Source organism: Nycticebus coucang, chromosome 22 (assembly GCF_027406575.1).
Source record: "Nycticebus coucang isolate mNycCou1 chromosome 22, mNycCou1.pri, whole genome shotgun sequence".
NCBI classification, from domain to species: domain Eukaryota; kingdom Metazoa; phylum Chordata; class Mammalia; order Primates; family Lorisidae; genus Nycticebus; species Nycticebus coucang.
Genome location: NC_069801.1, coordinates 8,020,141 through 8,044,709, shown reverse-complemented (window position 1 = coordinate 8,044,709; position 24,569 = coordinate 8,020,141). Strand labels below are relative to the sequence as shown.

General features: G+C 46.2%; 1 protein-coding gene across 3 annotated transcripts in view; it reads left to right on the top strand.

The window, feature by feature from the left end:
• The window catches only part of MTOR (mechanistic target of rapamycin kinase), a 140,352-nt gene that overhangs the window by 103,461 nt on the left and 12,322 nt on the right, over window positions 1–24,569 (top strand). For all 3 annotated transcript variants that reach the window (XM_053577336.1, XM_053577334.1, XM_053577335.1), the window contains 16 exons: window positions 1,562–1,687; window positions 1,776–1,907; window positions 6,476–6,591; window positions 7,369–7,486; window positions 10,835–11,083; window positions 11,743–11,843; window positions 13,940–14,036; window positions 14,559–14,657; window positions 14,977–15,099; window positions 15,270–15,452; window positions 15,814–15,948; window positions 16,158–16,332; window positions 18,320–18,455; window positions 19,307–19,454; window positions 20,053–20,175; window positions 22,759–22,841. In XM_053577336.1, the coding sequence (XP_053433311.1) occupies window positions 1,562–1,687; window positions 1,776–1,907; window positions 6,476–6,591; window positions 7,369–7,486; window positions 10,835–11,083; window positions 11,743–11,843; window positions 13,940–14,036; window positions 14,559–14,657; window positions 14,977–15,099; window positions 15,270–15,452; window positions 15,814–15,948; window positions 16,158–16,332; window positions 18,320–18,455; window positions 19,307–19,454; window positions 20,053–20,175; window positions 22,759–22,841 (2,144 nt within the window). The remainder of the gene's footprint in view (window positions 1–1,561; window positions 1,688–1,775; window positions 1,908–6,475; window positions 6,592–7,368; window positions 7,487–10,834; window positions 11,084–11,742; window positions 11,844–13,939; window positions 14,037–14,558; window positions 14,658–14,976; window positions 15,100–15,269; window positions 15,453–15,813; window positions 15,949–16,157; window positions 16,333–18,319; window positions 18,456–19,306; window positions 19,455–20,052; window positions 20,176–22,758; window positions 22,842–24,569) is intronic.

Below are 24,569 nucleotides of genomic sequence, written 5' to 3'. Positions count from 1 at the left end.
AGCCCAAGAGTTCGAGGTTGCTGTGAACTATGACACCTCAGCACTGTACCAAGGGTGACAAAGGGAAACTCTGCCTGCACAAAAAAATGAAAAACATGGCTCAGCACCTGTAGCTCAAGTGGCTAGGGCACCAGCCACATATACTGGAGCTGGCAATTTGAATCCAGCCCGGGCCTGCCAAACAACAATGACAACTACAACCAAAAAATAGCCGGGTGCTGTGGCGGGTGCCTATCGTCCCAGCTACCTGGGAGGCTGAGGCAAGAGAATCACTTAAGCCCAAGAGTTTGAGGTTGCTGTGAGCTGTGACACCACGGCACTCTACCCAAGGCCACAGCTTGAGAGTCTGTCTCAAAAAAAAAAAAAAAGAAAAAGAAATTGAAATCATTTCATTCTCGTGACAGCCCCATTAAGTTGGTACTATTCTTACTCTACTTTACAGATCAAAGAGAAGTTAGTTAAGTAACTTACCCCAAATCACATAGATAGGAAGTGGCAGAGGCAAGATTCAAGGTCCAGACTCCATGTGTCTCAAATTTTACCCACAGTACCGTTAACTTGAAAAAGTTGAGAGTCTATCATTCAATCTCCTTCTGGGGCAGGGCGTAGTGGCTCATGCTTGTAATCCTAGCATTTTGGGAGGCTGAGGTGGGAGAATCACTTGAGCTCAGAAGTTCCAGACCAGCCTGAGCAAGAGTGAGATCCCTTCTCTACTAAAAATGGAAAAACTTTCCAGGCATTATGGTGGGATTCTGTAATCCTAGCTACTAGGGAGGCTGAGTCAGAAGAATTGCTTGAACTTAGGAGTTTGGGGTTGTTATGAGCTAAGCTGATGCCACTGTACTTTTAGCTGGGCAACAGAGTGAGACCCTGTCTTAAGAAATAAATAAAATTTTTTGTTTCAGAGTAGATTTCGATGTTGCTTGCAGGAACTTAAGATACAACAGACAAGCTAGGCATAGTGGCTCATATCTAAATTCTAGCTCTTCGGAAGGCCGAGACTGGGGGATCACTTGAGGCCAGGAGTATGAGACCTAGTCTGGACAATAGCAAGACCCCATCTCTACATAAAATAGAAAAATTAGGGCGGCGCCTGTGGCTCAGTTGGTAAAAGCACCGGCCCCCTATACCGAGGGTGGCGGGTTCAAACCCAGCCCCGGCTGAACTGCAACAAAAAAATAGCCAGGCGTTGTGGCGGGCGCCTGTAGTCCCAGCTGCTCGGGAGGCTGAGGCAGGAGAATCGCTGAAGCCCAGGAGCTAGAGGTTGCTGTGAGTCCTGTGACATCATGGCACTCTACTGAAGGCGGTAAATAGACTCTGTCTCTACAAAAAAAAAAAAAGAAAGAAAGAAAAATTAGCCAGGCATATTGATGCATACCTATAGTCCTAGCTACACAGGAGGCTGAGGAAGGAGGATCAATTGAACCCAGGAGTTTAAGGTTGTAGTGTGCTATGAGTGCCCTTGCACTCTAACCCAGACAACAGAGTAAGACCCTGTCTCATCGACAACAAAAAAAGATACAGCAGAGAATGTACTAATTCCCATTTCTGAATGTTCTAGGGCTGCCAACGTATCGTTGAGGACTGGCAGAAAATCCTTATGGTGCGATCCCTTGTGGTCAGCCCTCATGAGGACATGAGGACCTGGCTCAAGTATGCAAGTCTATGTGGCAAGAGTGGCAGGCTGGTGAGTGACCCCTAACCCTGCTCAGGCAGGACATGGTGCCCCTTAGCCAAACAGTTCTGTCTGTGACCTACCCTCTGTTGTTTTTAAGGCTCTCGCTCATAAAACCTTAGTATTGCTCCTGGGAGTTGATCCATCTCGGCAACTTGACCATCCTCTGCCAACCGTTCACCCTCAGGTGACCTATGCCTACATGAAGAACATGTGGAAGAGCGCTCGCAAGGTGTGTATCTGAGCCCAGCCAGCCACACAGCACCTGCTCCAGAATGCTCTCCTCATCTGCTTCTCATGGCCACCTTGAGACCAGAGAGGAAACAGTGGCCTGCCTGCAATGTCAGGGAGTCTCTTCCTATCATGAAGCCATCTCTGATTTCACAAAGTGGATCATAGTTGAGGAGCTGCACATACACCATTGATCAAACCAATGGTTGTGATCATAGTTATATTTCTTTGTATCCAGAAAGTGCCGAGACATAGAAAAGGCACAGTTTATGCCCCCTTAGAGAAGATGACTGTCAGTACAAAAAATATTGTATTTGTGCAAACACAAACTTGACTAGAACTTTCACAAGACCGGTTTGGTTTTTTCAGACTTCTAGTCTCTTTTCCTGTCATCAGTTTGATTTAAAAGCAGCAACACGCAGGGCGTAATGCTGAAACCAGGAGGGAAAGTTACCTTGAAGTCAATGGAGAATTCCTCTTACTTTATTTATGGACAAGCCCTTGACTTGATGTGACTCCTGGATTTTGTTTTTATTTTTAGAAAAGCAGTCTCCCTGGAAGATGGTGATTAACAAATAGTAGGCCCATGGGGTGGCACCTGTGGCTCAGAGGAGTAGGTGCCAGCCCCATATGCCGGAGGTGGTGGGTTCAAACCCAGCCCCGGCCAAAAACTACAAAAAAAAAAAAAAACAAATAGTAGGCCCTCAAGACAAATCATCTCCGTCATCTTCCTTAGCAAAAGGACGAGGGAGTCCCAACTGGCTTTCTCTCCCTCTTGTTCCCACAGTGTTATCTGAGCAGGAAAGGAGGGAAGCCCAGACACTGGTGTGACCACTGTGGAAAGATCTAGTAAAATAGAAGTTGTGTCTCTGCCAAAGGCATAGTTAGGAGATCCCACGCCTGGGACCCAGAGACTGGCTTACTCTGTAGATGACTGACTCTGTGGCTGTGAGTGCCACCCACCGTGGGCTCAATAGCTCTCATCTAGGCACCTGGTCTTTGACTGGGATTTACTTCAAGTTTCCATCTCCAAATGCGCAGTTTAGGGATTGTGTTTATTTTCATTACTTTATTTTACTTTGTAGTCTCTGTGAGCCTCCCAGGCCAGAACATTTCTGATTGAAAGGCTAGACAACTCTAGGCACACGGGAAATATGGAAAGTGCTGGATCTGATCTAGTCTGATTTTCTTCCTTTGTAAAGCATTCAAGTCTCTGAATGCCTTGCTGAAAGCAGGCAGAAGGGGCCTTTGGGTAATGTCTCAACCAAGGAATAGCTTCTTTAAACATGTGACTACAGGCTCAGCGCCTATAGCTCAAGCGGCTAGGGGACCAGCCACATACACCAGAGCTGGCAGGTTCAAATCCAGCCTGGGCCCACCAAACAACAATGACAACTACAACCAAAAAATAGCTGGGTGTTGTGGCGGGCACCTGTAGTCCCAGCTACTTGGGAGGCTGAAGCAAGAAAATCGCTTAAGCCCAAGAGTTTCAGGTTGCTGTGAGCTGTGATGCGATGGCACTCTAGCCAGGGCGACAGCTTGAGACTGTCTCAAAATAAATAAATAAATAAATAAATAAAATAAACATTTGACTACAGATGACCTTCTCTACACAGCATGACCTTTTTAACTAATTCAAATCCAGGGGAGTTTAAAAATTAGGAACCTATTTAAAGTTAGGTGCTTGGACATCAGGGAAAAAGAAAACTGACTACTTAATAATATTTTTTTTTGAGACAGAGTCTCATCATGTCACCCTCTGTTCAAGCGACCCTCTTGCCTCAGCCTCCCAAGTAGCTGGGACTACAGGTGCCCACCACAGCGCCCGGCTATTTTTTTGTTGTAGTTGTCGTTGTTTAGCAGGTTCGAACCCACCAGCCTTGGTGTATGTGACTAGCACCTCAACTACTGAGCAAGGAGAGCTGAGCCTGACTGTTTAATAATAATTGTGACTTCTGAACAAGTCACTCTCTGAGCGTAGCCTTTCCGCCACTGTAAACAAGGATCCAGTCTTCCTTGTCCTAAGGCAACGGAAATGTTGGGGGAGAAGGCATCAGGCAGTAAGCTTACGTATAAAGTTTTCCTAGACCAGGCACTTCACAGAATGTAGAGATGGGCTGGTCTTTCCATGACATTTCACTAAGACAGGGCCATCATCCTTGCCCACAAACCACCCACGCAGTCCAGAACCAGAGTACTATGCCTAGCCAAAGTTCCATGGGCCTGAGAGAAGCTCCGTCCTCTGAGTGACTGGTCTTTCATTTGTAAGAAGGAAAGAATCAGAACCATCCCCCTTCATTTCCTGAGGGTGAAGAGAAGAATAAGTAGAACATTTTCAATTCCTTAAAAACAAGTTGCCTCATGTTATGGAAGAGAAAAATAGCAGAGTCTCCCACACTTGGTAAACATAATATTGGGTTTCAAATCCAAACTAATACCCAGCCTTACCAGCTTTGGCAATTTAGTTTTGTTCAGCCCCTGTTAAGCCCACCAGAGTTTAAACTCTGTTTTTCTGGATTGTCAAATGACCGTAGCTTTTGAACTCTGAAAAGCACCCGGCACCGAAGTGCCTAGCTCAGTTCCTCCCTGCTTGATGTACACACCGCCCCAACGCTGGTGATTCTTTTATAATCAGATTTAAGTCTGGCCAGTATGTTCTCCTAGAAGAAAAACTAAAGGAACATTTATCACTTCCCAAGTGTGGGATGGGGTTCATTTTTCAAAGCCAGCGGTGAATAATGGAACTCTGTGAAGGCAGATGACTGAGGGAGACAGGTGTCTTGGTAACTGTTGGAACATCTGTGTGCTCTGCCCTGAGCACGGATTATCAGTTGGTCCTCACATCATTCCGACTCTAGGTTAAGCCCTCTTTGTGCCAATGAGTTCCTTATATTGAAAAGTATCTGTGGTTGTCTTGGCCCTCAAGTCAGGGTCCCTTCAAGACCATCATCACTGATATCGTCTTATTAAAAAAAGAAAAGAGCCTGTAATCCTAGCACTTTGGGAGGCTGAGGCCAGTGGATTGCCTGAGCTCAGAAGTTCAAGACCAGCCTGAGCAAGAGCACGACCCCATCTGTACTAAAAATAGAAAAACTAGTCAGGTGTTGTGGCTGACACCTGTAGTCCCAGCTACTCAGGAGGCTGAGGCAAGAGGATTGCTTGAGCCCGAGAGTTTAAGGTTGCTGTGAGCTATGGTGAATCCATGGCACTCTACCCAGGGCAATAGAGTGAGACTCTGTCTCAAAAAAAATGAAATTAAATTAAAAAAGAAAAATATCTCCTATTATTTACTATAAGGAGACCATTTATTTATTTGAAGCATTGATTTTTTTCTTCTCCTGCTGCTGCTGCACAGAACACATTCTGGCCTCTTTTTCACATTCTCTCAAGTATTTCATCCTCCTACATTTGCGGATTTAGATTTTTCCATTTGAGCTTTTCATGTTTGTGCATTCTATCTCCATTCTTAAAGCCCCCCTTTTTCTGTTTTTTTGGGGGAAGAGGGTTTCTATAGGAAAAAAAAATTTTTTCCTCCTTTAAAAATTTTGTGGACCTTGGGCAGCGCTTGTGGCTCAGTGAGCAGGGCGCCGGCCCCATATACCGAGGGTGGCGGGTTCAAACCCAGCCCCAGCCAAACTGCAACAAAAAAATAGCCGGGCGTTGTGGCGGGCGCCTGTAGTCCCAGCTACTCGGGAGGCTGAGGCAGGAGAATCGCCTAAGCCCAGGAGTTGGAGGTTACTGTGAGCTGTGTGACGCCATGGCACTCTACCAAGGGCAATAAAGTGAAACTCTGTCTCTACAAAAAAAAAAAAAAAAAATTTTTGTGGACCACATTTATTAAGGTGCTGGGGTCTGGACACGGCAGGTTTGAACAGTACTCCCAGATCTGACTGTGTCTCTGCTTTTCCTTACTTCAGCTGCCTCTTTCTAACTCAGATACCTTCTGCCTACTTTGTATAAAATCCTGTAGTGTAAATAAATCTAACTGCTGAAGGGTATTCTGAAGATTTTGCTCCCAAGCCCATTTAACTAGATGTCTACTTAGCTAAAGTCTTTTCCCCCTTCCACTTGAATGGATGAGGTTCTTCTCCCCTTCTCTCTGTTCCTATCTGGGTACTTACTGAGGGTTCTATCTGATTTTTAAATCTCTAGGTTTTGCTATGCTGGAGCGTCCAAGGTGTTGTAAACAAATAACAAAGTTTTACTAGCCTGCAATAATTCCCCATAAGCCTAATTTCCCCCAGGGTAACATATTGATAGTGAATTAAGCAGTTGTTTCAAATTACTTCATATGAATTCTTATATGGGGTAGCCAGGCATGAAACTTACCCACAGCTTATAAAACTTATAATTACAATTGGCAAAAAAAGAGCTAAGACTTGAGTTGAAAAATCCAGCCCTCTCCCAGCATCATGCCCTGGTCCTTGGTCCTCTGTCCTGTAGGGTTCTCACCCTGTGATCTGGGGTGTTCTATTTGGAGAGGAGTTGATTCGGGTGCCTATCAGATGAACAGTAGTTCTTTCTCTGTGAGTTGGGCCACATGCCAAGTGTGCCTTTGTCCTGCTACAGATTGATGCCTTCCAGCACATGCAGCACTTTGTCCAGACCATGCAGCAGCAGGCCCAGCACGCCATCGCCACTGAGGACCAGCAGCACAAACAGGAGCTGCACAAGCTCATGGCCCGGTGAGCTGCCCGCTGGCCTGGGGCCAGTCATTCCAGCCTTGCCAACCCATCAGCTTCTCCTGTAGAGGAGTTCAAGGCTTCTTGGGTGGCCGATGGCCAACATCTTTTTCCTTTTCTAGTAGGGATCACAAGCAGCTGTCAAATCGTACTGCTCCAAAGTCTCTGCCACTCACTTCCTAGGCTTCAGCAGCCCAGGAGCAGCCACGTGCTGTCCTCCTCCATGGAGTTAGAATTAGAAGCCTTGTTTTCAAATGCCAGTTGATGTGTGCTTTAGATAAGTTACTTAACCTCTCTGTGCCTCAGTTTCCTCATGGTCTAAAGGGGATCGTGAGAGTTCCTATTTTCTAAGGTGGTGTGAGGATTTGTGGAAAGAGACAACTTCAAGTATTTAGAGCAGCAGCTGGAATATAGGCGCCATCAGCAAATATCAGCTGCTAGTACCTGTGTGGAGGGAAGAATAAGGAGGAAGTCATATAGCAATCAGTAGAAAGTACCAACTGTCCCCCAAAAAACTGGAGTTTGGGGTAGATAGGTCCATACTGACTTACCTGTTCCAGGCACCTGGTTTATGCCATCACTGAAAGACAAAGGTCAAGAAGGAAGGGCGATACCCAATGTCTGCCAAAAGCCCATGTGGTTGAAATTCTGCTGGTTCCATCATGTTGCCTCCTGAGAAGCAGAGTGAACACCAGAGAGGCTTCATGTTTCCCTCACATTTGTTCCCTTAGGAGGAGGCTTTGAGCAGGGAGCAACATGGGGCTCGTTCTCTTATTCCAGATGCTTCCTGAAACTTGGGGAGTGGCAGCTGAACCTACAGGGTATCAACGAGAGCACAATCCCCAAAGTGCTGCAGTACTACAGCGCCGCAACGGAGCACGACCGCAGCTGGTACAAGGTGACTGGGAGCAGGGGCCCGCGTAAAACCCACACCCTGGCGGCCTTGCCTGTGTCCTCCGGGAGCTGGTAGTCACAGTGACACCTCTGTGCATGGGCCTGATACTGTGATTTGCTTCTTGAGTCCCTGGAGCCCATCTATCAGAGGCCCAGGAAGCTGTATTTCCCTTACAAGTTTAACTGATACTGAAAGATAAACTTGCTCCAGGCACTCTGGGAGGCTGAGGCAGGTAGATTGCCTGAGCTCAAGAGTTTGAGACCAGCCTGAGCAAGAGTGAGACCCCGTCTCTAAAAATAGCCAGGCGTTGTGGTGGGCGCCTGTAGTCCCAGCTACTTGGGAGGCTGAGGCAAGACAATTGCCTAAGCCCAAGAGTTTGAGGTTGCTGTGAGCTACGATGATGCCATAACATTCTACCCAGGGTGACAGATTGTCTCAAAAAAAAAAGAAAACAGCTCGGCACCTGTGGCACAGTGGTATTGGCATCAGCCACATTATACTGAGGCTAGTGGGTTCGAACCTGGCCCAGGCCAGCTAAACAACAATGACAACTGCAACAAAAAATAGCCGGGTGTTGTGGTGGGTGCCTGTAATCCCAGCTACTTGGGAGGCTGAAGTAAGAGAATCACTTGAGCCCAAGAGTTGGAGGTTGCTGTGAGCTGTGACACCACAGCACTCTACTGAGGGTGACATAGTGAGACTCTGTCTCAAAAAAAAAAAAAAAACGGGCAGTGCCTGTGGCTCAGTGAGTAGGGCTCCGGCCCCATATACCGAGGGTGGGCGGTTTCAAACCCAGCCCCGGCCGAAGTGCAACAATAAAATAGCCGGGTGTTGTGGCGGGCGCCTGTAGTCCCAGCTACTCGGGAGGCTGAGGCAGGAGAATCGCGTAAGCCCAAGAGCTGGAGGTTGCTGTGAGTCCTGTGACGTCATGGCACTCTACCAAGGGCAGTAAAGTGAGACTCTGTCTCCACAAAAAAAAAAAAAAAACTAGACAGATGAACTTACTCTTTTTTTTTTGGGAAATACTTATTAGCCTATTACATGTATTATGTGTGTGGTGCAGGGCATTGCTGCCGTCTCATAGACTCTGACCTGCTTGTTTTCCTAGGAATATCTGGACACATGGTTAGTGTCTGGAACTATCTCCCCTTGGTCATCTGTTCCTGCTCAACTTTTTTCTGATTTCCATCCCTGTCTGACCCCCCTTAGTTAAGCTAAGACCTTAACTTTCTTTGTTTTTATTGGAAAGATCTGAGTAACATCCTGTTATGTTACAGGAAACTTTTCAAAAAGATAAACAGAATTAGAAAATGTATAAAAGATGTGATTGACCAAGAGACGAGTTACTCTTGGAAGTAGGCATCTTTGGTGAGAACATAAATTCTCTTTTTTTTTAAATGTCTTTTCTCAAGGGCCTCCTGGTAATAGCTGCTTGTATAGCAGGTGTCATCTATTTTTTTCCAGTATCTCCTTCACTTGCAAACTTATGAATCATTCCTTCTGAAATCAAAACTTGCATCTGAAGACCGCAGAAGCACTTAGAATAAAAATCTTACCCGTTGGCTCGGCCTCCATAGCATAGTGGTTACGGCCACATACACCAACACTGGCGGGTTCGAACCCACCCCAGGTCTGCTAAACAACAATGACAACTGCAACAAAAAATAGCCAGGCGTTGCGGCGGGCGCCTGTAGTCCCAGCTACTTGGGAGGCTGAGGCAAGAGAATTGCTTGAGCCCAAGAGTTTGAGATTGCTGTGAGCTGTGATGCCACAGCACTCTACCCAGGGCAATAGTTTGAGACTCTGTCTCCAAAAAAAAAAAATCTTACCCTCATTTAAGCGTGCTTCATTCTTATCCAAAAAGTGTCCATTTTGTGATAAGAGTAGTACTTACTCTACCTAGGACAGCATCATGTCCAAAGTGTCAAGGGAAATTAAATCTATTAAATCCTTGATTAACTGCAACTTTACTAATCAGAACTGTCCCCTAACCAGAGTTACTTTTCTTCATTCAGCTTTTGGGAAGGAAGCAAATCCCAAGAAAAAAGGTAGTTCCAGGAACTTTAGTTTTAGTTTTTAAAAGCGCTTCTTTTTAAAAGATCCCTTTGGCTTTAATGATTTCTTCAATGTCATGGCCCCTTGTGCAGCCCAGGACTATTTGTCTTCTCACCTTGACCCCAGGTCAGTGCCAGGCACATAACAGATACGCAAGAGGTACTTGCTGGATGAACGGAGGAACAGATCATCATGGAATTCTTACTCAGCAAGTATCCGTTAATTGTGATCAGTCTACTCTTGTTAGTTAGGAAAGTGGACACATTTAGATTAAAGGTTTTTAGTAAGAGGTGCAAAGGAATTTCCTGTTGGTCCAGAAAGCCCAGCTGTTGGTGGGTTATTTACTATCTTGCTATCACTGCAGTGTCACCACCCTCTGAAGCAAACTCTACTCTTGTCCAAAGCGAGCAGTGGTGCACTGTATATAAAGTCAGTGCAGCTTAGAACCTCAGAGAATAGTCCTCCTTTATCCAAATATGCACCAGAAGCTTCTTCCATCGAGCAGTCATTGAGCACTGGTTTCCTGTCAGGCCCGGCCCGGTGCTGGGGGCAGACACAATGATGAGGTCCACCCTTCATCATGCCCCTGGCTCTCAGTGTCTCCCCCTGTCTGCTGTCTTGTGACCTGTTCAGACTTCCTCCCTTGAAATAGTGTGAGAACTGCCTGCTTGCTCCCAACCTCTGCTCTCTTAAATAATCTATTTTGTACACTTGGAACCCAGCACGGCTCTGCTTTCCTGCAGAGTGAAATGGTAGTCTGTGGCCCGGCGTGCCAGCCGCTCTGTCATCTGCCCCAGTGCTTGGCTGGCCTCCCCTCGTTCTTCACCTTGCCCTCCCCTCATTGCTGCCGTTCTCTCATCCCCTGCTGCTGTCTACAGCTCTCTCCAGACCTACTTGAATCCTCCTTCTCTACAAAGCTTTCCAGGTCCCTGTTCCTGGCACTCCCACTGTCCATCTCTTCATTGCCACACTTGCATTCTGCCTTGCAGAGGTTCTAGGTCTTCAGGAGTGTAGGGAGCTTCCTGTAAAACCAGGAATCCCTCAAGGCAAGGCCTATGTCCTGCTCTCCTGCTGTGCCTTCCCCCACAGCTCTGGCCTCAGTGCCTCTCATAGTTCATGCACCACAAAGTGAGTGAGTCATGTTGAATTTAGTGAAATTCCTCATTCCTCGGTGTCCTATTGAAGTGAAGTCTTGTCTGCGGTCAGCTTCTCTTCTTTAGCCTTGACCTCACACTCCTCTAAGCTCTGCTGTCGGTCATAGCCCTGTTGTCTGTCCTCGGCCCTCACCCCACTCAGGCCTGGCACGCGTGGGCAGTGATGAACTTTGAAGCTGTACTGCACTACAAACATCAGAACCAAGCCCGGGACGAGAAGAAGAAACTGCGTCATGCCAGTGGAGCCAACATCACCAGCACCACCACTGCTGCCACCACAGCTGCCACTGCGGCTGCGGCAGCCAGCACCGAGGGCAGCAACAGCGAGAGCGAGGCTGAGAGCGCAGAGAGCAGCCCCAGCCCTTCTCCTCTGCAGAAGAAGGTCACCGAGGTACTTTCCCCTCCTTCCTCATTAAGAATTGACCGAGGCAGCAGTCTCTCTGAGCAATAGAGTTATTGTTAAGCTGAAAGGAACCTGAGGTTTTATCTAAAGTGCCAGATAGAACTAAAAAATATTGCTTCTCAGTGTCCCAGCGTTGCCTGAGACAGTGCTTTTGTGTATATATTTGCATCTGGGGAGCTGACAGGGCCCGAGCTGAGGAATGGGTTCCTCACAGGGCTTCCTGCATGGATGAGCTCATTCTCTAACACGCCGCACCCGTGTGTGGGTGGCTGTGCACATCTGCAGAGGGATCTGTCCTCTGCCTCTTTCTCTCCCCTTCCACCACCCCTCGGGCATCAGTTCAGAATACGTCAGGACAGCTGGCAGGTTCAGAGATCATTGCGTTCAGACCCTCAGCCCCACTACCTCCTGCCATCCTATCCCAGAAGCCACTGTTAGTTAGCCCCAGGTAATAATAATTGTGGCCCAGTTACCATTTATTGAGTGCTTGCCATGTGCCAGCTACTGATTAAAGGCTTTTTGTACATTGACTGATTTAATCCTCCTAACCACTCTTTGAGGAAGGTAGCATTCATATGCTGTTTTGCCCATTTTGCAGATGAGACAGTGGGGGCAAGAGTGTCACTAATACAAGTGTGTTCCAACAGGATCTGTCCAAAACCCTCCTGATGTACACTGTTCCTGCAGTTCAGGGCTTCTTCCGTTCTATCTCCTTGTCTCGAGGCAACAACCTCCAGGATACACTCAGGTATGGTAAGGGGAGTATGTAACTCTGGTAGGCCCACACAAATGTCACATGTAAAAGTCCTCTTTCCCGTCCCTGCCCTGCTGAATACACCAGGATCGGTGGATGTGCCTTTTTCTGTGTGACAGTCTGAGGAGTTACAGCTGACCAGGCCCCACCTATATGAGTGAAATTGTCAGAGAGCAAGGAGGAAATGTGGAATGAGAACTCTATGTGTGGCTTATTATCTAGGGAATAATTAACTGATCTATTCATTACAGTATTTCTAAAATCCCTCAGCGCCTTTGTTAAGTCTTAACAAATGACCCAAGCCAGGCAAAGTGGCTCACACCTGTAATCCTACCACTGGGATGCTGAGGCAGAAGGATTGCTTGAGCTCAGGACTTTGAGACTAGCCTCAGCAAGGGCGAGACCCCATCTCTACTAAAAATAGAAAAACTAGTCAGATGTTGTGGCAGGCACCTTTAGTCCCATCTGCTTGGGAGGCTGAGACAGGAGGATTACTTGAGTCTAAGAGTTTGAGGTTGCTGTGAGCTATGATGCCATTGCACTCTTCCAAAGGTGACAGAGTGAGACTGTCTCAAAAAAAAAAAAAAAAAGACCCAAATCAGCCCAGAGGTCAGAGGCAAGAAGATCATCCTCCTTGGGACTTCTGGCCGGCTAACCACTAGGTGTCTCTGTTGTTACTATTCTGCAGGTGACTACATGTGGATTTGTTGTTCTCTAAAGGTTATCTTGGCAGATCTGTTCAGTCTCTGAGTTCATGCCTTGATGACCCTTGACATGACCTGGGATAAAATAGTAATTTACTTGGGATAATCCTCAGATTGTAGGTAAAGAGCACTGCACCTATCACAGATGCCTGCTCCCAGGGGGGTCCGGAAACCAAACACGTTTGAAAACCACTGGTTTGAGTCTCGGACAACTCTCTTCTTTTTTTTTTTTTTTTTTGAGATAGCCTCAAGCTGTCACCCTGGGTAGAGTACCATGGCATCAGAGCTCACAGCAACCTCCAACTCCTGGCTTAAACGAGTCTCCTGCCTCCACCTCCCAAGTAGCTGGGACTACAGGCGCCCACCACAATGCCCAGCTATTTTTTGGTTGCAGCCGTCATTGTTTGGCAGGCCTGGGCTGGATTTTAACCCGCCAGCTCATGTATATGTGGCTGGCGCCTTAGCTGCTTGAGCCACAGGCGCCTAGCCATTTTTTCTTTTTAAGACAGAGTCTCACTATGTCACCCTCAATAGAGTGCTGTGGCATCATAGCTCACAGCACCCTCAAACTCTCGGGCTTAAGCAATTCTCTTGCCTCAGCTTCCCAAGTAGCTGGGACTACAGGCGCCCACCACAACGCCCTGCTATTTTTTTGTTGCAGTTGTCATTGTTATTTAGCTGGCCCAGGCTGGGTTCAAACCCGCCAGCTTGGATGTATGTGGCCAGCACTATAACCACTGTGCTACAAGTGCCAAGCCAGGCAACTCTCTTCTTAAGAACCTTTATTGATTGATTGATGTATTTTTATTTATTTATTTATTTATTTATTTTATTATTTTTTCTTTTTTTTTTGAGGCAAAGTCTCACTCTGTTGCCTGGGCTAGAGCTAGAGTGCAGTGGCATCGTCATAGCTCACTCCTGACTCCTGGTCTTAAGTGATGGTTCCACCTCAGCCTCCCAATTAGCTGGGACTGTAGGCACACACCACTACACCTGGCTAATTTTTTCTATTTTTGGTAGAGATGGAAGTTTCACTATGTTGCTCAGGCTGGTCTCAAACTCCTGGCCTTAAGCATTTCTCCTGCCTCAGCCTCCCAAAGTGTTAGGATTATAGGCATGAGCCACTGTGCCTGGCCTGTTGTTTGTTTTTCGTTTTTAATTTTTGAAACAGGACCTGCCAGAGACTCAGAGTAGAGTATAGTGGTACCATCATAACTAACTGCAGTCTCAAACCCCTGGCCTTATCAATCCTACCCCCTGAGCCTCACAGGTACCTGACACTACAGGCTAGAGGCACTGTACCCTACCCTTAAAGGTCTTGGAGATGAAAAATAAATAGACGTAAACTGGGAAACTAAATTTTCCGTGACCGTCTCATTTTTTCAGAGTCCTCACCTTGTGGTTTGATTATGGTCACTGGCCAGATGTCAATGAAGCCTTGGTAGAAGGTGTGAAAGCCATCCAGATCGACACTTGGTTACAGGTGAGGATGGGTCAGAGTCTCCCTCCTGTGTGTCTCCTCTCAGCGTCATGGCAATGTTCAGAAGAACAAGGCTAAAGAACTAGAGCTTGGTCCCAAGGTCAAGTGTCCATATTTTATTTAGTCTCTTTTATTAGAGAGCTCAAGAGAGTGAAGCATTTTAAAGCCCAACAGCTGGGCGGCGCCTGTGGCTCAGTTGGTAAGGCGCCAGCCCCATATACCAAGGGTGGCGGGTTCAAACCCGGCCCCAGCCAAACTGCAACCAAAAAATAGCTGGGCGTTGTGGCGGGCGCCTGTAGTCCCAGCTACTCGGGAGGCTGAGGCAAGAGAATCGCTTAAGCCCAGGAGTTGGAGGTTGCTGTGAGCTATATGAGGCCACGGCACTCTACCGAGGGCGATAAAGTGAGACTCTGTCTCTATAAAAAAAAAAAAAAAAAAGCCCAACAGCATCAGCCAAAACAATTGTCAGAGCTGAGCTTGCCCCAGGGGAGTAAGTGCCACATACTGTGTCCTTCTGCATGCCAGGTTATACCTCAGCTCATTGCAAGAATCGATACACCCAGACCCTTGGTGGGACGTCTCATTCACCAGCTTCTCACAGACATTGGTCGGTACCACCCCCAGGTATGTGGGGACCCTGGAAAGTTTCTCATCTAAACATGACCTTTTGGTTCGGTGTTCAGCCCTCCCAAAAGCTGCTCTAGAAACACAAGTAAAGGAATTGGGAGCCCAACCTTCCATTGTGCCCCAAGAGGGTCTGTCCAGCCAGCAGTCCCAGTGGCCCAAGGGCTTACTAAAAGGAAAGAATTCCCCCCACCAAGACTGAGTAGCCCCTTCCCCCCCCACCCCCAGACTCAAGTGTATTAATCTCATCCTCCTTAGAATTAATGTCAAGCTCCTTCACACATCCCTTTGCAAAATGTGCCTTCTGTTTTTGCTCCAGGCCCTCATCTACCCGCTGACTGTGGCTTCTAAGTCCACCACCACAGCCCGGCACAATGCAGCCAACAAGATCCTGAAGAACATGTGTGAGCACAGTAACACGCTGGTCCAGCAGGCCATGATGGTGAGTCCAGGCCCGGGGCCGGCCTCCTGAGCCTGGGCACTGAGGCAGAGGTCTTGAGTGGGCTGCTTTGTTTCCTCACATCCGGGCCTCTGGAAAGGGCACCTCCTGTTCTCTGAGACAGACCTTTCTGAATGTAACTTACCCATGTGGCTCTCTCCTTCTTGACCCAGGTGAGTGAGGAGCTGATCCGAGTGGCCATCCTCTGGCATGAGATGTGGCACGAAGGCCTAGAAGAGGCGTCTCGCTTGTATTTTGGGGAGAGGAATGTGAAAGGCATGTTCGAGGTGCTGGAACCCCTGCATGCTATGATGGAACGGGGCCCCCAGACCCTGAAGGAAACGTCCTTTAATCAGGTATGGAACTAAAAAGCATGAAAGGATGTCACCCACAGAGTCTATTCCCTCCTGCCTTCTTACTGACTTTAATAAGATGGACCTGACAGGTGCACAGGTGTAAATGTACCAGTCATGCGATTGTCATTGAGGTTCGAAAGATTCCTCAAGATGTCAACTTGTCTTTCCTTTAATCTTCCCTTACCTGATAAGCCATCCTTCGGGATTGGAAACCTGCATACCTTTTGCTCTCCATAGTTCCCTGTCCGTGTTTTCTGGCCGCAGAAGGATCCTGAGGGGTTTCTGCAGTCAGCTTAGGGATTCAGCCTCCCAGCATGGTTGGACTTGGACCACTTGCACACTTGCCCTGTTTCCCTCTCAGGCATATGGTCGAGATTTAATGGAGGCCCAGGAGTGGTGCAGAAAGTACATGAAATCAGGGAACGTCAAGGACCTCACCCAAGCCTGGGACCTCTATTACCATGTGTTCAGACGGATCTCCAAGCAGCTGCCTCAGGTGGGATCTTCAGACTGCTGGTGGGGTTAACTGAGTAGTCCTTTCTGTTTTACTGTCTATGAATGCTCTAACACTCATTCCAAAGCATCTGGTTTCACTTCTGCTTGGGGACAAGTAATCACCATTAGCAAGCCATTGAAAAATACTTAAATTGCATTGAAATCCCTCCCTGGAGGCAGAACACTAAATCCTCTGATAATTATTCACAGCTCACATCCTTGGAGCTGCAGTATGTTTCTCCAAAACTTCTAATGTGCCGGGACCTTGAATTGGCTGTGCCAGGAACCTATGACCCCAACCAGCCGATCATTCGCATTCAGTCCATAGCGCCGTCTTTGCAAGTCATCACATCCAAGCAGAGGCCCCGGAAGTTGACACTAATGGGTAAGCACCACTGCACACTTTTGTCACCTGCTTCTTCCCCCTGCCCTGGCTGAATCCCCCTTCCCTCTTCTGAAATCACAGCTTGCCGTTCCCACTGCTAATCTTTCATAAGCACCCTATCTCCCGTGTTTATTGAGAGAGGTGTAGGGGACAGTGAATTTTTCCTTTTTACATCCTCCTTGGAACTCTAAGTTTATTCACATAGCTGTGCTTAAGTGTAACATAATGATCCCCACCAAGGCATACGACGCGGAGAAGTGTGGCAGGTGTTGGGAACTGACAGGGCCAACAAGGAAGCAGCTGGGTGCAGACGTGGACGGTGACAAGCTACTTTGGAAAAAGAGCTCGGGCTCGTGAACATTTTTTCGAACTTTATAGTTTCTGTGGAAAACAATTGTGTAATATGAACCAATTGAAGTAGAAATAAAATCTCAGCAAGGTTTTTAAATTTCCTTTAGGTGTAGAGAGTTACCTATCTAGGATGACTTACAGAGGCCTCAGGGCTCTGGTGGGACTCCTAATAACACGGTTCTCAAATTGTAATGCATGTTCACCAGTACCAATTCATCATGGTCCAAGGGTGATTGTCTCTCCATGGACTGGGGTCTTCTAAAACTGAAACATGGCTAAGTCAAGTTCCCAGGGGGTTTAATTAAAGACAGTGTAATGAGGCTCGGTGCCTGTAGCTCAGTAGCTAGGGCACAAGCCACATACACTGGGGCTGGCAGGTTCAACCCCTGCCCAGCCTGCCAAACAACAATGACAACTACAACCAAAAAATAGCCAGGCGTTGTTGTGGTGGGCACCTGTAGTCCCAGCTACTTGGGAGGCTGAGGCAAGAGAATTACTTAAGCCCAAGAGTTGGAGGTTGCTGTGAGCCGTGACGCCACGGTACTCTACCCAGGGCAACAGCTTGAGATTCTGTCTCCCAAAAAAAAAAAAAAAAAAAGAAAGAGTGTAATGAAAGTGCTGTTTGCAGAGGTGTAAGCAAAGTTAAGAGAATCTGCAGAGAGCACCCAGGAGCAAGCAACAGTGAGAAAGTATCAGCCTCACCTCAGCCCCCAGAACCAGAAAGGGCAGGAGCCCAGCAGGACCTAACCTTGAAAGAGACGCCATCCAGCAAAAGCCATAGTCCAGATTGAAGGTCATAGCTACCTCTAGAATGTGACCAGGCCAGTTGTGAGGGGCAAATACCCTGACCTCTCCTTCCCCCAGTGCCTCAGTGGGCCCCTAGGGGATGTGGTTCAGGGGAAAGGGAATACAGAGAATGGTAATCATACCTGGTCCTCAGAAACAGGGCTTCTTTTTTTTCAGACAGTCTCACCAAGTTGTCCTCGGTAGAGTGCTGTGGTGTCACAGCTCACTGCAACCTCAAACTCTTGGCTGTAAGCGATTCTCTTGCCTCAGCCTCCCAAGTAGCTGGGACTACAGGCACCTGCCACAACACCGGCTATTTTTATTTTTTTGTTGTAGTTGTCATTGTTTAGCAGGCCCAGGCCAGGTTTGAACCCTCCATGGAGCCCTGATGCATGTGGCTGGCTCCCTAACAACTGAGGTATGGACGCCAAGCCAGAAACAGGGCTTCTTTTGTCTTATTTGGTCAACATTGGTCATTTAGGATCATCAAAAACAAGCAAGGCCATTTTTTTTCTTTCTTTTTTTTTTTTTTTTTTTTTTGTGAGACAGGGTGTCACTCTGTCACCCAGGGTGGAGTGCAGAGGCATTATCATAGCTCACTACAACCTTGAACTCCTGCTCTCCAGCCTCAACCTCCAAACACACTGGGATTACCCGAACATGAGCTACCATGCCTGGCAGAAGAGCCATTCTTTTTATCAATGCTAAGGATTTTTTTTTTCTTATTGTAGAGAAAGTGTCATTAGGTAAAGTACATGTAGTCCGTAGGAGCTTCTGAATACAGTGATGATCTCAATTAAAGCATTAGAAGACCTCTGATCTCCACTCACTGCTCCCCCTTTCCCTGCAGGCAGCAACGGGCATGAGTTTGTTTTCCTCCTGAAAGGCCATGAAGATCTGAGGCAGGACGAGCGGGTGATGCAGCTCTTTGGCCTGGTTAACACCCTTCTGGCCAATGACCCAACATCTCTTCGGAAAAACCTCAGGTATTCAGAATGCTCTGAAATGGCAAAGATTTGAGAGGTCTTCTAGTTTTTTTCTATGTGTCTCATGTAGGTAGTCACATATCCTAATGAAATAAGTTATAAAATTATGTACCTGGTAGGAAGTTATCAATAGCCAATATGCCAAACACAGAAAGAAACTTTTTTCAGGATATTCTCATTGGGAAGTACCTTTAACAACCCCCAAAATTCAGAATGGAACAATTTGTGGCAGTTAGATTAGTGATTCTGCAAGTTTGATGTCTTTTACACTCTGTAGGATTAAAGCCCAGCCAAACCTTTCCTAACCTTAGTACTCTATTGCCTTCTCTTTCTGTTAAAACCATAAATACTAAGTTGAGAGGTTATTTTATCCTTGATGGTAAGTTGATTGTTCCCCCGAAGCCATGAGTTTGTCAGGCAAGTTGAGAAGACCAGTGTTGGTTTGATACCATGAGTGTCCTTTCCGCAATGCTTTACAATGGGCCCCTCACTATGCCCCTCACAACAGCCTGCTGCAGGGAACTCACTAAAAATAACTTGCATGGGTGGTGCCTGTGGCTCAGTGAGCAGGGTGCCAGCCCCATATACCGATGGTGGTAGGTTCAAACCCAGCCCCGGCCAAACTGCAACAAAAAAAAAAGCTGAGCGTTGTGGCGGGCGCCTGTAGTCCCAGGAGAGGCTGAAGCAAGAGAATCGCCTAAACCCAGGAGTTGGAGGTTGCTGTTAGCTGTGATGTCATGGCACTCTACCAAGGGTGATAAAGTGAGACTCTATCTCTAAAAAAATAAATAAATAGTGTCTACTGTTTACTAACTGTCTCCTTACTAACACTGCTCTCCTACGGAAACCAGCATCCAGAGATATGCTGTCATCCCTTTGTCAACCAACTCCGGCCTCATTGGCTGGGTCCCCCACTGTGACACACTGCATGCCCTAATCCGGGACTACAGGGAGAAAAAGAAGATCCTTCTGAACATCGAGCATCGCATCATGTTGCGGGTATGTGCTAAGGCTGTCAGACCCAGCACACCTTAACTATCTTGGAGACAAAACTCACAAGTCAGAGAATCTATGCAGAGCGTCTTTTCTGGTTTTCCTTTGTGTATGTTTATCACCAAAAAATCTATTTAACTTTGAAGAAGGTTTAATGAGGTAAGTTCAAAAAAAGAGAACCTTCTGAGAAACTCAAGGACCCTGAAGCCAAGAAATTAAGTTTTCATTATCCCAGGAGAGAGTAGACAGATAAAATGTCAGGCTCAAAGCACTAGCCACATCGAGCAATCATGTTTAGTAAATATGTAAGTAACAAGAAAGAAATTGTTGCCCAAAACCTTGAAACCTCCAAACTCTCACCAGCCCAGTAGGGTTGGACTGAGGGGAGCCTGCTGCTTTTCCCTCATGTCATAAGAGTTCCTGTGGTCATCAGGTTAGAGTGATCACCCCAGCTTCCCATTTGCTATTCTTATTTCCCTTCAGCTTTTGGCTGTGGTGGTAAAATTAGATTTTAGCACTGCCTAGACCCCTACCCTCTTTCTCCCTGGATGTAAGCTGCTTGTCTTAAGCTAGTCTCTTACTGAATGGTTGTGTTCTGATGCAGATGGCCCCAGACTATGACCACTTGACTCTGATGCAGAAGGTGGAGGTGTTTGAGCACGCCGTCAATAACACAGCTGGGGATGACCTGGCCAAGCTGCTGTGGCTCAAAAGCCCCAGCTCTGAGGTATGGCCACTGAGGCTCTTCAGGCACTCACTGCCCTCACACGCTCACTCATGACAGGGGGCCCCAGTCCTGAGGTATGGCCACTGGGGCTCGTCAGGCACCCACTCCCCTCACATGCCCACTCATGACAGGTGGCCATCCAATTTGTTCATGAGCACCCATGTAGTGGGTTCCTCTTTGTTATGATCAGCTGTGGATTATGTGCACACTGTAACAAAAATGAAAGGGGTGAGGCAGGCAAGTTAGATTTAGACTAAGTAGTTTAATGTTTTTCTTGAGCTCTTTATGTATTAAAGATAGTTAAGTCTTTTTCATATATATAACAAATTTCCTGTTTGTTTTTCAATTTTGTTAATGGTATATTCTTTGGATTAGAATTTTGGGGATTTTGGTTTTTTATATACAGTCAACCCTCCATATCCACAAGTTCCATATCCATGCTTTCACCCAGCCATGGATGGAAGATATAGTCTATCAATAACCGGTCAGAAGGTATACTCTTACAAAGATCTCATTCAGGTCTGTGCCTCCATACCTGGCTAATTATTTTTTTGTAGAGTCTGGGTCTTCCTGTGCTGCCTTGGCTGGTCTTGAACTCCTGGCCTCAAGTGATCCTCCCACCTTGGCCTCCTAGAGCACTGGGATAACAGGCATGAGCTACTGCTCTGGACCTGTACATTCTTTTCTTTTCTTTTTTTTTTTTTTTTTTCGAGACAGAGTCTTAACTATGTCGCCCTTGGTAGGGTGCTGTGACATCATAGCTCACAGCAACCTCAAACTCTTGGGCTTAAGCGATTCTCTTGCCTTAGCCTTTTTTTTGGTTTTTTGTTTGTTTATTTGTTTTTTTGAGACTCTGGAACTACAGGCACCTGCCACAGTGCCCAGGTATTTTTTTGTTGTTGCAGTTGTTTTTAGCTGGTCCAGGCTGGGTTCAAACCTGCCACCCTTGGTGTATGTGTCTGGCACCATAACCATTGTGCTTCGGGTGCCAAGCCTGTACATTCATTTTTAAAAGTTAGAAGTCACTAGATTTTTAATCTTTTCTTTACAGTTTCTTTCTTTGGCTTTATATCTTCACCTTGTGATTACTTATCTTTTTTTTTTTTTGAGACAGAGCCTCAAGCTGTTGAGCCTCAAGCTGTTGCCCTGGGTAGAGTGCTGTGGCATCACAGCTCACAGCAACCTCAAACTCCTGGGCTCAAGCAGTTCTCCTGCCTCTGCCTCCCAAGTAGCTGGGACTACAGGGGCCCACCACAACGCCTGGCTATTTTTTGGTTGCAGCCGTCATTGTTGTTTGGCGGGCCCCGGGCTGGATTCGAACCTGCCAGCTCAGGTGTATGTGGCTGGTGCCTTAGATGCTTGAGCCACAACTTTATTTTTTTTTTTAAGATGATTAGCCACCATCACACTATTTGCTAAATAATCCATCTTTTCCCCACTATCTAAAAGATTTAATTTAGACTGGGCATGATGGCTCACACCTATAAACCTAGGTCTCTGGGAGGCCCGGGTGGGAGGACTACTTGAACTCAGGAACAATAGCAAGACCCCGTCTCTACTAAAATAGAAAAACTGAGACAAGAGGATTGCTGAAGTCCAAAAATTAGAGGTTGCTGTGAGCTATGATACCAAAGCACTCAACCAGGAGCAGCAAAGTGAGACTCTGTCTCAAAAATAATAACTAAATAAGTAAATAAATAAATAATAAAAGATTTCATTTTTATAGTATACTAAATAGTTGTATTTTCTTTTTTTGGAAACAGCGTCTTACTATGTCGCCCTCGGTAGAGTGTCGTGGCTCAAAGTCTTGGGCTTAAGCAATTCTCTTGCCTCACCCTCCCAAGTAGCTGGGACTACAGGTGCCCACCACAACGCACGGCTATTTTTTTATTGCAGTTGTCATTGTTTTTTAGCTAGCCTGGGCCAGGTTCAAACCTGCCAGCCTCGGTACATGTGGCTGGCGCCGTAATTACTGTGCGACAGCTGCCTAGCCAGTAATTGGATTTATTTCTAAGGCTTCTATTCTGTTCCATTGCTCTTTCTCCCTGTTTCTCTTCAAGTACCATATTGTTAGTACAAATCCCTCCTCAGTGACTTCTTCATATATTTTTTTCTTGAGGATACTATATCTTTACAATCTTAAATGAATATCCTTAAATGAACATTTTCATTTACTCAGGTCTGTATATTCCTAAGAAAAGTTTATTCATCTAAGTCCTACACATTTCTTTTTTTTTTTTTTTGTAGAGACAGAGTCTCACTGTACCACCCTCGGGTAGAGTGCCGTGGCGTCACACGGCTCACAGCAACCTCTAACTCTTGGGCTTACGCGATTCTCTTGCCTCAGCCTCCCCAGCAGCTGGGACTACAGGCGCCCACCACAACGCCCGGCTAAGGTCCTACACATTTCTAATTAGGTTTATTCCAAAGCATGTTGTTATACTTATAGAGGAGATCTTTGTAGGATTACCCATTCTAACTTGTTATTGATGGAGTATAAGAAAACAACTGATTAAAATATAATTATGTTGAAACTAATTAAAGTTTCCAGATTCTTGGTTCACCTGTGCTCCTGTGTTCTAGGTGTGGTTTGACCGAAGAACCAATTATACACGCTCTTTAGCAGTCATGTCAATGGTTGGGTATATTTTGGGCCTGGGAGATAGGTGAGTGAATTTAATTTGTTTCCTGTAGTCTTCTTCTCCATTGTAGTTTTCTTGAATGATTTCATTTGATTTTCTAGTGACATATATGACCATTAAGTAAGTAATTATCTGTATTTTGTTTGTTTGCTTTTGAGACAGAGTCTCACCCTGTTGCCTGGGCTAGGGTGCAGTGGCATCACCATAGCTCACAACAACTCAAACTCCTGGGCTCAAGCGATCCTCCTGCCCCAGCCTCCCAAGTAGCTGGGACTATAGGCGTCTGCCACCAGACCTGGCTACTTTTTCTACTTTTTGTAGAGAACATGATCTTGTTCTTGCTCAGGCTGGTCTCAAGTTCTTGAGCTCAATCATTCCTCCTGCCTTGGCATCCCAGAGTGCTAGGATCACAGGCATTAGCCACCGTGCCCAGCCAATATTGGTGTTTTATACTTAAATTGTCTTTTACAACAGCCTTAGTCCCCTATTTGTCATTATACCATCAGAACAATACATCAAACTAAGCAAACAAAAGCCATAGTTCAAGTTGAACACTGTGGCACAAACCTATAAGCCTAGCTACTTGGGAGTCTGAGGCATGAAGATGGCTTGAGCCCCAGACCCACCTGAGCAGCTTAGTTTGATCATGTCTCAAAAAAAAAAAAAAAAACAGGGGCAGTGCCTGTGGCTCAAAGGAGTGGGATGCTGGCCCCATATGCCAGAGGTGGTGGGTTCAAACCCAACCCCGGCCAAAAACTGCAAAAAAAAAAAAATAATAAATAACCATACAGCAAGATCCCATCTCTATTTTTTTTTTAAAATCCTTTTTATGTTTTTGTGTAAATTTATGCCAAAACATCCTGACTGACAAAGTAACCTAGAAATGTTCAAAATTGACTCACAAGAATATAAAGAAAACTGGTTCTCTGATGTCTATTGTTTTTTACCCAAGGTCATATCTCATGCAATTACTTGAGCTCGGCACCTATAGCTCAGCGTCTAGGGCACCAGCCACATACACCGGAGCTGGTAGGTTCAAATCTGGCCAAACAACTATAATAACTATAATAACCAAAAAATAGCCAAGTCTTGTGGTGGGTGCCTACAGTTCCAGCTACTTGGGAGGCTGAGGCAAGAGAATCACTTAAACCCAAGAGTTTGAGATTGCTGTGAGCTGTGACACCACAGCACTCTACCGAGGGCGACATAATGAGACTCTGTCTCAAAAAAAAAATAATAATAATAATAAATTTTTGTTTAAAAGATAAAGCTAGTAGAAGGCTTATTGACAAAAGCCAGATGATTCCACCTAGATTGGCTCAGGGGCTCAAGATGAAACCCTGTGATAGTTGGGTTGCTCAGTGGTATAACAGAGCTTCACCACTTGGAGATGTCAACACTGCCAGAAATTTTTATCATGTAACCAAAGACCTCTGGAAAGCAAATCATCTTGGTCTGGTGAGGCAACCTGTGACTCACATAGCTACATCCTGTTTTAGCAGGAGATGGCAAACTTTTTACAAAGGGCCAGGTAATGAATAGTTTATCCTTTGTTGGCTATATAGTCTCTCTCATAACTACCTAACTCTGCTATTGCAGCACAAAAGCAGCTGAAATGTAAACAATTGAGTATGGCTGTGTTCTAATAAAACTTTATTGACAAAAGTAGGTGGGGAGGTGGATTTGGTCTGAGTATCATCATTCCCTAACCCCTGGCCTGTTGTATCACATACTTGTCAATTTATTCATTGG